This window comes from Mugil cephalus, chromosome 18 (genome assembly GCF_022458985.1).
Source record: "Mugil cephalus isolate CIBA_MC_2020 chromosome 18, CIBA_Mcephalus_1.1, whole genome shotgun sequence".
Lineage (NCBI taxonomy): Eukaryota > Metazoa > Chordata > Actinopteri > Mugiliformes > Mugilidae > Mugil > Mugil cephalus.
The window spans coordinates 520337-535496 of NC_061787.1; the positions used below are offsets into that span (position 1 = coordinate 520337).

General features: G+C 42.8%; 2 protein-coding genes and 1 long non-coding RNA gene across 4 annotated transcripts; 1 reads left to right on the top strand and 2 right to left on the bottom strand.

Moving 5' to 3' along the window:
* Positions 1-273: 273 nt before the first annotated feature.
* Positions 274-7305, top strand: ssr1 (signal sequence receptor, alpha). Of its 2 annotated transcripts, XM_047612223.1 has the most exons (10): positions 274-442; positions 2670-2803; positions 3367-3463; positions 3557-3660; positions 3747-3905; positions 4004-4080; positions 4918-4996; positions 5557-5650; positions 5815-5829; positions 6041-7305. In XM_047612223.1, exons 1-10 carry the CDS (start codon positions 373-375, stop codon positions 6103-6105), a joined length of 894 nt encoding a protein of 297 aa, XP_047468179.1. In that variant the 5' UTR covers positions 274-372; the 3' UTR covers positions 6106-7305. The 2 variants fall into 2 exon arrangements, with proteins under 2 accessions (XP_047468179.1, XP_047468180.1); XM_047612224.1 differs by lacking the exon at positions 5815-5829.
* On the bottom strand, positions 6183-12384 carry LOC125024446. Its single transcript, XR_007114754.1, has 2 exons — positions 12338-12384; positions 6183-6338 (listed from the first exon to the last, which is right to left on the bottom strand). It is a non-coding gene; the product is annotated as an uncharacterized LOC125024446 (long non-coding RNA).
* A 48-nt stretch (positions 12385-12432) lies between these two features.
* On the bottom strand, positions 12433-14292 carry LOC124995963. Its single transcript, XM_047568744.1, has 3 exons — positions 14274-14292; positions 13459-14175; positions 12433-13054 (listed from the first exon to the last, which is right to left on the bottom strand). The coding sequence occupies exons 1-3, from the start codon at positions 14290-14292 to the stop codon at positions 12582-12584; spliced, it is 1209 nt and encodes a 402-aa protein (XP_047424700.1). The 3' UTR covers positions 12433-12581.
* Between the last annotated feature and the right edge of the window lie 868 nt (positions 14293-15160).

Consider the following 15160-nt stretch of genomic DNA (forward strand, 5'->3'; position numbering starts at 1 on the left):
ATTTTAATCTAAAATCTTGATCTATTTTATCCAGACCTAAAAGGTTCTGTTCTTGGTTCTGTAGAGCAGCGATTGTTCAGTGTAGTCCATTATTATTATTATTATTATTATTATTATTTTTTTTATTTTTATTTATTTATTTATTTATTTATTTATTTATTTATTTATTCATTAATTCTGGGCTGAAGTGGAACAAGTTTAACTCCGTAAGAACTCGCACAAACCGAAGGGGAAACGCGGGCCGTGGCCGGTATCTAGGTATCCATTGCGCATGCGTCCCGTTGATCGTACCGGAAGTGTCTCTCACTGTTAGCCTATCCCGGCTACCTTCGGACCGACACTGAATCACAACGCACTGATTTCGACTTGAAAATGATGAAATTTCTACCCAAATTGCTGCTGCTCCTGCTATTAGCCTTCCCGGCGACCCTCCTCATCAAAGGTAAAGTTAGTAACACTCTGCTCACAGCGTTAAAGAAAGAAACGGTGATTTAGTAGCGTTAGCACTGAGCTAACTAGGCCGTTATCCATTTGACATGTGCTAACTAAAAGAGATCATTTATTTAAAAAACTTGTATATGTTCGTGTGCAGTTCGGAACTATCTTCTTTATCTCACTGTGGGATAAATGAAGGATAATCTTGTTGTATCGTGTTTTATTTGGCGCTGGCTGTGTTAAGTGAAAGCAGTTTATCCTCCTGCTTAGACTGACGTGTCCTTACTGTCTGTTAGCCGAGAAGCTAAGCTTGTCCACTGGCTCACTGCCACTTAGACACGAAGAGTTTAGAAAAAACCAACAAGTTAAACTATAACACTGTCTAGAAAATAGAAAAACATACATGTAGGAGTGGATGTAACCACCTCAGACTGATAGAAGTGAAGCTTGGCTGTGTTAGCCCACCTAGCTCACACAGGGAGTTATTGTTATTACTGCTAACAAACGTCTTTTAGTACATTTCATCAACTTATTTAGTTATTTTCTCAACTAGTATTTGCTCATACTACTGTGTATTTTTTTCACAGTATCATATATATACATTTATTTATTTGACTAAATAACTTAAATATATTTCATATCTGTTAATATGTGATTAAGCAACTGGACACGATCTGTCTACTTATATTTCTGTCTATATTTCTATCTATATTTCTTACCTGATCGTATCTTGCTGGCTGTAACTTTGACAAACGTAGTTATAAACATAATTTAATTTTTAAAAAAAATCTATAATAGCCTTATACATGCAAACATCACCAAGACAGAAATGGTGTTTAGGTATTTAGGTGTTTAGGTATTTAGGTATTTAGGTAGATAGATAGTCAGTATCACCAGTGACTACAATCACCAGGAGCCAATCAACGAATCCACTGTAAATACCAATTACAGATTTATTTTGTTCTAGATGATCATGAAATGATCATTGTGTCCTGTGCCTGTTTAACATGGCAGCATTTCCAGATTGTTGCTTAAGTTCTGTCTGTGGATTCATGTACTGGCTCGTTGTCCCTAAGCAACAGTTCATTTGGGACGAGTCCGAAGTTTTTCCGATGGTGTAGTTTTTAAAACCGTATCGAGACGATTAATGATTCGTTTGTGTTATTTTCTTGTGTGAACTTCTCTTGAAGTTCTGGCTGAATTCCTGCGATTCACTCTGATATTAGAGACACCACTGGTGCCAAATACAACGAGGCTTTTTATTTCATTTGGCCTCCGTCCAATTTCTAGTTCATGAAACATTTTGCTTCAAGTTCTGCTTTTTTATTCCATTTTCACCATAATTTGAACGAGGCCTGGGCAGTAAAGCAATTTAATCAATTAATTCATTGGACGAGTTCGTTGTCAGAGAAAAAACTGTCTCGTCAGTATTTTGTGGCATCGGATCTCGAAGAAAATGCTTTGTTGCAGATTTAGTTTAAAAGCATTTGCTTTTCGACGACTAATTTAATAATTAAGTTTGCAAGCATTTCACCAAAAATATAAGAGAGAAGAATGTGCTTTACAAAATCTACAAGGCAGAACTTGTGTTTCAAGGCACAAGCTTCTGAAAAGGAAGAACGTCGATGCAGTTTGTGAGGAAAAGGGACATTTGTCTCAGTAAACTTGTTACCCAGCTACCTGCTAACGTTAACTCAGCTAGTTGAGCTACTTCCATTTTAAAATGCCCTCAACATTTCCAGCTAAAGATCATTTTAATTTGCACTGTTATATTTGAATATGTCAGAAATGCTGCAAAGTTCATTAAATGTTGAATCTACTATCATGTTAATTGTCTTTGTTTTTGTTTGCACACACATTAAAGCTAACAATGGTCAGATAAGAGCAGCTGGAAGCTGGTGCAACTTAAGATTCAATTTACGTTTGATCCAATTAGTCGACTAATCGCAAAAATAATCGGTCACTAGTTGATGAGGAAAATAATGGTTGGTAGGAGGAAGCTGGAGAACCTGAGAGAACCCACGTAGACACAGGGAGAACATGCAAACTCCACATAGAACGGCCCCAGTCCATGGATTAGAACCCACAACCTTCTTGCTATGAGGTGTCAGTGCTAAGTTTATCATGACATTATTTCTTCTCGTTGTTACCCTGCCCCAGTGTAAAGGTCTAAGCGGTTACAGTCCAACACTCTGCAGCTGTGGATGATTAAAAAGCCTCTTATTATTTCTCAGGGCCGGAGGTGAACGCCCAGGATCTGACGGAGGACGAGGAGGCTGAGACTGTGGACGAAGACGCTGTGGACGATGTGACCGCTGAGGACGAGGACGATGAGGCCGAAGTGGAAGATGATGAAAATGCAGAACTGGTGAGATGCTGCTTGATTACGTCAGAGTGAAATATCACAGAGTAATCAGACACTTTATCAGACTGAGCCTCTGCTTAGTGATAATTCATTTAATTAGTTCCTTTTAGAAGGAATTTAAATGATCAGTTGTTTTGGCAGATCTGATGACATTTACTCAACTTTCAGGGTTTCTGCTGCAACCGTAGAGATTCTATCATTTACAGTTCAGTTTTATTTATGTGTGTGTGTGTGTGTGTATATATAGCATCACTAACAATCCAGATTGTCTCAAGATGGTTTAAAAAACGTGTCTTCAAATCCTCTGGAGTCAACGTTGCGTCTAAATCACTCGACCAGTTTAAAGACGACGGAGCAGAAAGTTTCAGCTTCTGTAGAAAGTTCTGACTTCAAACTGTAGGTTTTTAAATTGTGTTGACAGGACAAGTAAAACTAGACTCATTGTAAATAATTCACAGTTTGTCAGAATGAAAAAAAGTCGTGAGGTTGAGCTGAAAAGAATGAAACCGAACCACTAAAGTTTGATGAGTTTTTGTTACTCACATAAACTCAACCTGTTTGTTCAGACGGAAGAAAAAGAAGATGAAGAAGAAGAAGCGCTGGTTGGAGAAGTGAAGGCGTCGCCCAACGCTGACACCACCATCCTGTTCGTCAAAGGAGAAGGTGACCGGCTGTTATCTGCCCTGTTTTTATCCATTTATGTTCATTCCTGGCTTTCAGACTAACTGTGTGATCCACGTCCTCCTTTCCCCTCAGACTTTCCAGCCAACAACATCGTCAAGTTCCTGCTCGGCTTCACCAACAAGGGCTCAGAGAACTTTATCGTGGAGTCTCTGGATGCTTCCTTCCGTTACCCACAGGTAAAAAATAAGAAATAAAGATCCACAAATGAATGAATGAGCTGGTTTCTGCTCGTCTCTGACTTGCTGCTGCTCGTCCCTTTCAGGATTATCAGTTCTATATCCAGAACTTCACCGCCCTCCAGCTCGGCATCGTGGTTCCTCCCAGCAGACAGGCCACCTTCGAGTACTCCTTCATCCCCGCGGAGCCGATGGGCGGCCGGCCGTTCGGTCTGGTCATCAACCTCAACTACAAGGACAGCAACGTAAGCAGGACCAGCTTTAGCTCTTAGTTCTAGTTCTGGATCAGGATGGTGGGGTTGACTCTCCTCTCTGAACTGTCTTGTTCCCGTCTCGTCTGCAGGGAAACATTTTCCAGGACGCCGTGTTCAACCAGACAGTCACCGTCACGGAAAGAGAGGACGGACTTGACGGAGAAACGTGAGCGTCATCTTTTCATTTTCATACTGTCGCATCCGTTCTCCTCCCTCTCTCATTCACAGCTTACATGCATGTGAAAGCCTGAATTATTGGGCACTTTTAGTGCATTTAAACATGTTGCTGCGACTAATATCAGAGTTCCCCTTATCCAACCTGGAAATTGATTTCCGTGGCATGTATGCGCCTTAATTAGAGTTAAACTAGACAACGCGTGGCCACATGCACAGAAGCTGAGATTAAAGAGCTGAACTATTATCCATCTGGTTGTTGTTTGAAATGCTGGTCTGAAGGATTCCAGGTGTTTATTGTGTGATATAATTGGTCACCTGTAAGGCGGCCATATTAACCCTCTGGAGTCCGAATCACATGACTGATTTAAGATGATGTAGCAGCGAGACACAGTTTCACTGAATCTCTGTTTCAACGTTTGTAGAAAGTGTGAACTTCAAACTATAGATCGGTTTTTAAATTGTGTTGAGAGGCCCAGTAAAACTAGACTTATTAGAAATAATCTAACGCACTTTTTCCTAATATCACCGTCATGTTGGTGTGGATCTGGTGCACGGAACAAACGGTGAAAAGCAAAATGCATCAAATGCTTGAAAGACCAAAACAAAAAGAATGAACCAAACAAGGAAATGAAAACTGTTTTTAAGATGAAATATAAAAGTTAAACCAAAAGTCGTCAAAAACATCCAGAGGGTTAACTCACTGGAAAGACACATAGCGCCACCTAGTGGAGGAGGAGGTCGTTTAACTGGGACAAGGAGACATTCAGAAAGTGGGTCTGTGCAGGTAAATGTGCTGAACGATGTCGTTTTCCTTCGTGTCTTCTAGGATCTTCATGTACGTCTTCCTCTCTGGTCTCGGGCTCCTCGTCATCGTTGGGCTTCACCAGCTGCTGGAGTCCAGGAAGGTACGATCATTATTACTGTACTGACTGAGTCTTATCCTCATATTTATATCTAATCCTCTGGTTTATGTCATGAAGGAGACGTCTGGTGTCTTAAATCAGTGATTTATTTCATATATTTTGCATGAAATGTGATTGTTATGGTGAAGGCTTGAAGAAGTGACTGAATAGTTTTAAATACAATGAGTGAGACCTCGGCTGAAGTTAAATATTTGTTACTACGTCTCAGTGGTTTGATGTTTGTCCATGAAAACTCTGTTGATTAAGCGTTAAAGGGAAAAGCTCCGTCCTTAGTTCATCTTTATATTTGTTTTGTGTGTTTTCATATTGTGACATTATTCTATTTTCCATTTAGTAAATTTGACAGTTGAATGTTTTCTGTGATTTTGAAGCAGCTTTACGTCATTGAGGTGTTGGCTCCTAAAGCCGGACCAGTCTGAAACTAAACGATCAGTTCTGGTTAATAGTGGCTGGTCTTGGGTTTCCAGCTTGTTCTGAGTTCCCTGAGGAGGGGATGAGGTTTTACTCCCACCTCAGACTTTTTCCTGTCGCTGTGTTAACAGAGGAGACGTCCGGCTCCAAAGGTGGAGATGGGAACTTCCAGCCACAACGACGTGGACATGAGCTGGATCCCCCAGGAAACGCTGAACCAATTCAGTACGTAGCACGTCAACATGTCCCTGTCTCTGTCCGATGTCCAGGTGTCTCTGGTCTCTTCCTGCTGCACCTGCTCCACAATGACCTTTAACCTCTTTAAGCTCGACCACTCACTCTCTTTCTTCTTCCTTCCTTCCTTCCTTCCTGTTTCCCTGCGTCTTCAGTGCAGAGTCGTAGAGGTGAGGTCCACTTCATGTCCCCTGTTTGTTTGTCACTGTTCTCACATGGTGTCCATGTCCACATCTGTCTGTGTCCCCACGGCACTGGTTCATTATCATTATTATTATTATTATATACAGACCCGTCCCTACTGACGGGGTTTGAATGTGATTTCATTCAGTCTGAGAGAATAAAGCTGAACTCGTCTCACTGAGTTTCCTCTGTTTCCAGAGAAAAACTCTCCAAAAGTTCCTCACAAAAGGCACCAGAAACGCTCGGCCGGTTCAGACGAGTGACGGGAACCGGACAGGACGGAGACGAGACTTAAACAGCCTGTCGGTGGAGGAGGAGGAGGAGGAGGAGGAGGAGGAGGAGGTGCAGAGGATGGAGAGGATGGAGGAGTATGAGGGCTGTGAGTTCCACCCAGAGCCCCTTCAGCTGAGAAACTTTAACCAGTGCCAATCACAGCGATGGATGCTCCACACACACACACACACACACACACACACACACACACACACACACACACCTTTAATGGCGGCGTCACGTGAGCGAGGACCCGGAGGCAGATGATGTCGGGTGTTTTCCAGCCGTCGCTGACTCGTCGTAACGAGACGCCGCTGATCGTCTGGTTCAGGCTGAAACAAACTTTGATTTACAGCAAACGAATCAGAAACAAATCATCTTTGACTCTTTCACCTTCTTCTGTCTCTGGTTGTTTGGTTACTGGTTAGTCTGAGCCCTGCTCCGCCGGAGCCACCGTAACAAATGCAGTTTTTTTGTTCGTTTTTTGTAGATTCTGTCATTTTTGATTTCAGAGATTTCTTCTTCTTTTTTTTTACCAGCTGTTTTCTTGCCTTCGCTCTCTTCCCTCCACAGATGTTGCTCAGAGTTTTTTGTTTTTTACGACCCTGTGAGAGCTCAGTGCCGTCCTCGTCTTTGGATTTCTTTTCTTATTTTTGAGCTTGTTGAATGTTTTGGGGGAAATGACAGAAATAAAAGCATTAACTCTGTGGCTGAAGTGAAGTGAGGACGATGGGGGACGAGGGGGAGGTTTCCTCCCTCCACATGTGCCTGGTTTCCTGTTTCATTCTGGCTTCTCTCCTCAAGCAGCTTGTTGGAAATCAGAAAACTAGTGATTTTGTTGTGTTGTGTGTTTTTTGGTCTCTAGACTGTAAACTGTCAAACTGGCTGATGCACTGGTGTAAATACCGGCTAATGGATTCTGGCAAAATTACCCAGCTAATTTATTCAAGTGGGCTTCACATGGGTGGGATGGTGCTGTGAGTGGGGGGGGGGGGGGGGGTGTATACTGTATGTGTTTACTTTTACCACTGGGGGGCGCTACTGACTCACTGTGCAGACCTGGAGTCCCTCACAGCTCCTGATTCTGACACCACTCCCACATCCGACGCTGAGCTCACGTTCAGGTTTCAGGCTCGTAGTTTTATTTGCTTTTAAACGTGCAGGAAAATAAACTGAGATGATTTGCTGTACGTCTCCTGTTTCTAGCGTTTTTATTCTGACGTCGGCTTCGCTGCTGCACAAAGTTTATAGGACATTGATTAACATTAATAATTGTAATGAACCTCAGGCTCAGGTTTAATTTACAGCCTCCTGTGACTTTACACACAGAAAAATGATTAATGTGTTTTTGTTTCTGCATAAATCTCTTAAACCACTTCATCACTTTACAAAACTACCATGAAAAGTTTTAACCCTTTAGATGCATTTTAGATTTCTAAAGTCACTGTTGTTTTTATAGAAAAAAAGAAAAAAGTTCCATAAAAACTGATGTTAGAGGCTGAGGCTTTTTTTTTCAATTCAGTCTCGGATACGACCAATATGTAAAATACTGACTTGATGTCATTAGTTTTTGTGTAGTTACTACCCTCTCATGAACTGCTATAAAACTTCAGTGATTTATATTTTTTTCTGATTTTTTTTCTCTTAAACCACTTCAGCACTTTACAAATCTCCTAAAAAAATTATCATTTGGAGTTTTTTTTAATCCCTTTAAATGCTAGTTTGATACTTAAAGTCACTGTTGTTTTTGATTTTGAAAAATACATTTAAAAAAAAACATGAAAAATTAGCTTTTTTACATAAAACCAATGTTGTGGGGCAGTTTTTTTTATTGTAATAGATAATAATAATAATAGATAATTAATTGGTATAATAGATAAATATAATAATAAATAATAATAATAATAATAGATAAATAATAATAAATGAATAATAACAATAGATAATAATAATAATAATAGATAAATAATAATAAATATGCCTTTATTCATCCCACAATGGGAAATTCTCCAAAACAAACCTCCTCCTTCGAGCCGGATTTGAACCAGCGACCTAAGGATGTTCATGTTCTCTCTCTACAGTCCAGTCGACCAACTAGCGAAGATCACATTTATTTTTTTTTCAGATTCCTTAAAGTTTCTCTTTGACTGAAACGTTTCTCGATGCTTCGTGTCCAGATGCTGAATGGAGGTCGTGTGCAGTACCTGTGTTCTCCTGCAGGAGGCGTCACAGCTCCACTCACAGCTCTGCTCCCCTTCTCTCCTCGTCTTTAATCTGAAGCTGTTTCTTGATCTGTTGTTGTTGGTTTTGCTGCAGACAGAACAGGTTCATGTGACTGTGAGAGCTGATTAATGTGGACAGACCCTGGATCATGTGGCTGTTACCTGAAGGGGGCGCTGTCTGCAGCCGCTCTGCTTTGTTTTTAGGTCACTTTTGCACCGACTTCCTTGAATCCGTCTCTAAAATAGAAACAATTAGTGCAGGCTTGACATTCATGCTCCTTCTGTCTCTGTCTCTGTGTCGCTCTCATTCGTCTCATTGAGCTGGACTCTCTTTATTTCTGTGCTGTGATATGAGCTTCACCTCCTGGACTTTACCTGTGATCATCCGTTAAAAAACAACAGCAGCAAAACCAGACATGACAAAAACTACACTTGGTAGAAAATGAATGTTATTTTACTTGTACATTTCTGGACTAAAGCCGTGTTCCTGGTCAATGGCAAAGGTTTTAAATAAATAAATAAAATTAAATAAATCCATCTAAATAAATGTTGCTACTAATCACTGACGTGTCCAAGGCTTTAATAATCCCTCCAAGAAAAATACACTTTGTGTTTAGATTATTGAAAATATTTAATTTGTATTTTGTTTGCCGTCACAAACGCTGACATATAAAAGGTTAAAGGTCAGAAATGAATCAAACTTGTGGTTTTTATTATGAGTGGACTAAAATATTAATGTAAAAAAAAAAATGTAGCAATTTTTAGGGTGTTTTTGAAGAGGACACTTTTGTCCCTTAGTGGTAACAACAGTGTAAAAATGGAGCGTTATCTGAGTTTAAAATATCATTTTTTTAAATACACACTTCACAGGGACCAACCCTAACACATGATCTGACACGAGGTTTGTCTCCTCAGGAGGTTTTAATGAGCGGATGCAGGACACGGTGTTAAAATGACCCCTCAACACTAAACCACACGTTTACACTGAAAGTTTATCAGTTTATCGTAAAGTGCGACACGTTTCCACAGGCGTCATGTGACCAGTTCATCTGAATCCATCCTCCTCAAAGTGACGAGACTTTAACAGAATGATGGGACATGACGTAAAGACGAGACTTTACCAACATTACAGCTCATTCACTGTTCAACAAAGAGAAAAACTGTGATGGAAACTCAGCGACTTAAAAACTCTGGTCTGAGGATTTTATGGATCAAGTCCAGATGGATTTAAATCAAAAATATAATCACACTTAACGTGTGACTAAGATGAATAAAAGAATGTTTGAATGCTCAGTAAACTCTACTGTCACCTCCGTCTATGGAGAAATGGCTTTAACTGCTTTTTTTTATCTGTTTTCCTTTATGCAAATAAAGTCGGACAGAAGTAGATTCAAGAGCAGCTTTGATCTTCTGAAGACGCTGAAATAAAGACGCTGTTACCGTGTTTCCGCACTATAAGGCGCACCTAAAAACCTCCAACTGTCTCAGAAGCTGACAGTGCGCTTTATAATCCGGCTTTAGAATCCGGTTCGCTTTAGAATCCGTCTTTATAATCCGGTTCGCTTTATATATGGACCAATACTGAGACACAACAGGTCTCGCAACTACGTTAAGCAGCCGCCGACTTCATTTTCCCGTAGAAGAAGAAGCGCGCGGTGCATGCTGGGATATAACACTGCGCGGGGCGGGCCGTTTTATTTCCATTTGTTTTTTTATGTTAAAGCCCCAAAATGGCTCCTATTAAGAGACGCGCTTCCGACGCAGAGTCTAAACTCAAGGCGACCAGTCACGCAGTAGAACACGGGAATTTAACATTAACGAATCAATGGTGCGGAAGTGGAGGAAGCAACAAGACCTGCGCCAAGTAAAGACTAAACAGAGTTTAGAGGGAATAAAGCGAGATGGCCGCAGTCTTTCATTTATTCACCGCGATGATGCCAAAGAGCTTTTTCTCTCCGCTGCGCTTCCTCTCCTAACCGATAAACTACCGTATTCCCGCACTATAAGGCGCACCTAAAAACCACCAAGTTTCTCAAAATCTGACAGTGCGCCTTTTATAATGCGGAAAATACGGTAAATAATTTAATAATTAACACAGACTCATATTTAACACAGATCAGTTTGTTTTTCCACACGTCACAGGGCAAAGGTCAACAAGTTATAAAGGTTAACAAGTTCAACAGTAATGTGAGATAAAAAACATCCTTCAAAAATACCAACAGTTAATTTAAATTACTGTTGTTTTATGTACAACATTCATAAATACATTTAAGCTAGTGCTCATATTTTCTCACAGTCTGGCTTCAAAATATATTCTGCACATTATAGAACTTATAAACTATGTGTCATTACTTTGACCATTAAATCAGCCTCGACTCTTTAAATAAATAAATAAACAATGTCACAGTAGAAATGATTCATAATTAATTACAGACTGACAGAAATATTCACTGTTTTATTTCATTTAATATTTGAAGAACAGCTTCTTAAAAAGCTCTTTGCTAACGAATCCTAAATACGACCCGACAACTGTGGAAACAACACAACTACAGCTGTAACTGCTGGTTTGTTATGTCACTACCTGTGTGTGACTGTTATTTAATATATATATAAATATATCTTTTAATTTTACAGTGAGATCAGATTTTATTCATCACATGAATAAACCAAAACCATTTTATCTGCCTCTGGGGGCCGAGGCCACGGAGGGAACACGTCCCATCTATCGACATGGGACCTCACAACACACTGCTGCCATGGCAACAGAGCACACACACACACACACACACACACACACACACACACACACACACACACACACACACACACACACGGTATAAATGTCTCCCAGGGGACACTGGATCAGAGCGGTGGAGTTTAAAGGACATTTCCATCCAGTGTTGAACTGAAAGAGCAACGACATAAACCCCCGCTGCTGTCACACTGTGTGTGTCTGTGTGTGTCTGTGTGTGTGTGTCATGACTAAAGCCCAACACAAAGAAGCCAAACACATCCCAGACTCCTTCCTGCTGCCTCAGCAAACACACAGTTCCTGCTGGAGTCACTGTGACGCTGACGAGCAAAAGAGAAGCAGAAAGTAGCGCTCAGAGCATGGAATGACACTCATACAAGCATGCCTCCAGATCATGGAACTGGACCACGTCCACGTCCATGTCCACCGTCTATGTCCACCTCGTCCACTTCCACCGTCTATGTCTATGTCCACGTCCACTTCCACCGTCTATGTCTATGTCCACGTCCACGTCCACGTCCACATCCACGTCCACCGTCTATGTCCACGTCCACGTCCACGTCCACGTCCACCGTCACTCTAAAAGGGAAAACAAATATGTTCTGCGTCTCTGGAGCTTTTCAGTCTTTTAGTTCGTGAACACGTTCTGTCCCTGAATGTTGACACAGAGACGTGAACATTGTTCAGACTCAAACCCTCTAAACGCTGTTGATCCACTTTCACTGAGACGCTGCTTTAAGCTGGAGAAAAGTTATTGGGATGAAAACAGGAGGATCCTGAACATTTTACAGAAATAAATAAATAAAACTAAACCAGCAGCTTTGGTGTTTTCATGTGCAGGAAACACTGGACGCTTCCTTCCTTCCTTCCCTCCTTCCTTCCTTCCTTCCTAGAGTTCACTGGTAGAATTCACAGTTCATTGGTTCATCAATGATGAGCAGATGCAGCAGAACAGGAACAAACCAGGACATTAGCATCAGGCAGACTGCGCTGGTTAATCAGCCAATCAGCCAATCAGAAAATAGTATTTGTTGTTGCCAGGTGAAATAGGAAGAACTGGAAGTCTGTGAGCTGGTTCTCACTTCATTTATTATTATTATTATTTTTAAATAGCTGCTTATTACGTCTGTTAACTCTGCAGAATATTTGCTTATGAATCATTGTAGATTATGTTTAAACTAAAACAAATATCACTCCAAGTTAAAACTAGAATTCAGGTCTGATACAACAACACACACACACACACACACACACACACACACACACACACACACACACACACACACACACACCAGAGAACAAATGAAATAAAACCATCACAACAGATTCATTATTAAATTTTTTTCTCGTTTATTACAGGAGGCTTTTTGTTTTATATACAGAGACATGTATTTGCAAAATACTAAAAAGTATTTCAACTCAAAGTACTAAAAATTATATATATATATATTTATATATATTCATAATATAGTTGTAGTTATTATTATTGTCTCTAAAACACCAGGGTGGGGTCACTGAGGCACGACTTCGCCTCCTTTACACCACGTTTCACTGAGCTCAGAGGAACCTTGTAACTCAGGTCTGACCCCCCCAACGAGATCCTCATCCACGGTCTGAGAGGAACCTTGTAACTCAGGTCTGACCCCCCAACAAGATCCTCATCCACGGTCTGAGAGGAACCTTCTAACTCAGGTCTGACCCCCCCAACGAGATCCTCATCCACGGTCTGAGAGGAACCTTCTAACTCAGGCCTGACCCCCCCAACGAGATCCTCATCCACGGTCTGAGAGGAACCTTCTAACTCAGGTCTGACCCCCCCAACAAGATCCTCATCCACGGTCTGAGAGGAACCTTCTAACTCAGGTCTGACCCCCCCAACGAGATCCTCATCCACGGTCTGAGAGGAACCTTCTAACTCAGGTCTGACCCCCCCAACGAGATCCTCATCCACGGTCTGAGAGGAACCTTGTAACTCAGGTCTGACCCCCCCAACGAGATCCTCATCCACGGTCTGAGAGGAACCTTCTAACTCAGGTCTGACCCCCCAACGAGATCCTCATCCACGGTCTGAGAGGAACCTTGTAACTCAGGTCTGACCCCCCCAACGAGATCCTCATCCACGGCCTGAGAGGAACCTTGTAACTCAGGTCTGACCCCCCCAACGAGATCCTCATCCACGGCCTGAGAGGAACCTTGTAACTCAGGTCTGACCCCCCAACAAGATCCTCATCCACGGTCTGAGAGGAACCTTCTAACTCAGGTCTGACCCCCCCTTTAACGAGATCCTCAGTTCCAAAGAGCCTCCAGAGGAACCTTCTAACTCAGGTCTGACCCCCCAACGAGATCCTCATCCACGGTCTGAGAGGAACCTTCTAACTCAGGTCTGACCCCCCCAACGAGATCCTCATCCACGGTCTGAGAGGAACCTTCTAACTCAGGTCTGACCCCCCCAACGAGATCCTCATCCACGGTCTGAGAGGAACCTTCTAACTCAGGTCTGACCCCCCCAACGAGATCCTCATCCACGGTCTGAGAGGAACCTTGTAACTCAGGTCTGACCCCCCCAACGAGATCCTCATCCACGGTCTGAGAGGAACCTTCTAACTCAGGTCTGACCCCCCCAACGAGATCCTCATCCACGGTCTGAGAGGAACCTTCTAACTCAGGTCTGACCCCCCCAACGAGATCCTCATCCACGGTCTGAGAGGAACCTTCTAACTCAGGTCTGACCCCCCCAACGAGATCCTCATCCACGGTCTGAGAGGAACCTTCTAACTCAGGTCTGACCCCCCCAACGAGATCCTCATCCACGGTCTGAGAGGAACCTTCTAACTCAGGTCTGACCCCCCCAACGAGATCCTCATCCACGGTCTGAGAGGAACCTTCTAACTCAGGTCTGACCCCCCCAACGAGATCCTCATCCACGGTCTGAGAGGAACCTTCTAACTCAGGTCTGACCCCCCCAACGAGATCCTCATCCACGGTCTGAGAGGAACCTTCTAACTCAGGTCTGACCCCCCCAACGAGATCCTCATCCACGGTCTGAGAGGAACCTTCTAACTCAGGTCTGACCCCCCAACGAGATCCTCATCCACGGTCTGAGAGGAACCTTCTAACTCAGGTCTGACCCCCCAACGAGATCCTCATCCACGGTCTGAGAGGAACCTTGTAACTCAGGTCTGACCCCCCAACAAGATCCTCATCCACGGTCTGAGAGGAACCTTCTAACTCAGGTCTGACCCCCCAACGAGATCCTCATCCACGGTCTGAGAGGAACCTTGTAACTCAGGTCTGACCCCCCAACGAGATCCTCATCACGGTCTGAGAGGAACCTTCTAACTCAGGTCTGACCCCCCCAACGAGATCCTCATCCACGGTCTGAGAGGAACCTTCTAACTCAGGTCTGACCCCAACGAGATCCTCATCCACGGTCTGAGAGGAACCTTCTAACTCAGGTCTGACCCCCCCAACGAGATCCTCATCCACGTCTGAGAGGAACCTTCTAACTCAGTCTGCCCCCCCAACGAGATCCTCATCCACGGTCTGAGAGGAACCTTCTAACTCAGGTCTGACCCCCCCAACGAGATCCTCATCCACGGTCTGAGAGGATGTGTCAGTTAAACCGTCAGATACAAGGTTCCTCCTCCTCCAGCAGCGTTTCCCAGCAAATAAAACCACAACAGAAGAAACCTCTCATCTCCATCTGAGCGACTTTAGTTCTGAGCTCGTCCTCGTCCTCGTCCTCGTTTCTCGAGGCTCCTGGAGAAGGAAACTTTGTGGGGGTGGGAGGTTTCTGTGGGACTGATATGACGCTGGAAACGCGTGAAACCGGTGTAAACGGGGCGACGGTGGTTTAAGCAGTGAGAGGATGAATGACCGGAGAAACCGGAAAAAACCCAAAACATCATCGGTATTAATGTCCTCGTACTGTCGATGAGACACAGCGTCACTCAGCGCCGCTTCACACAACTGTTGTATTGCATTTATCACACAGTTAATAGTACCAATAGTAAGAACAAGGATGAATGAACCCACTTGTTTTCTGTGCATTTCCTGGATGTGTAGTTTTGT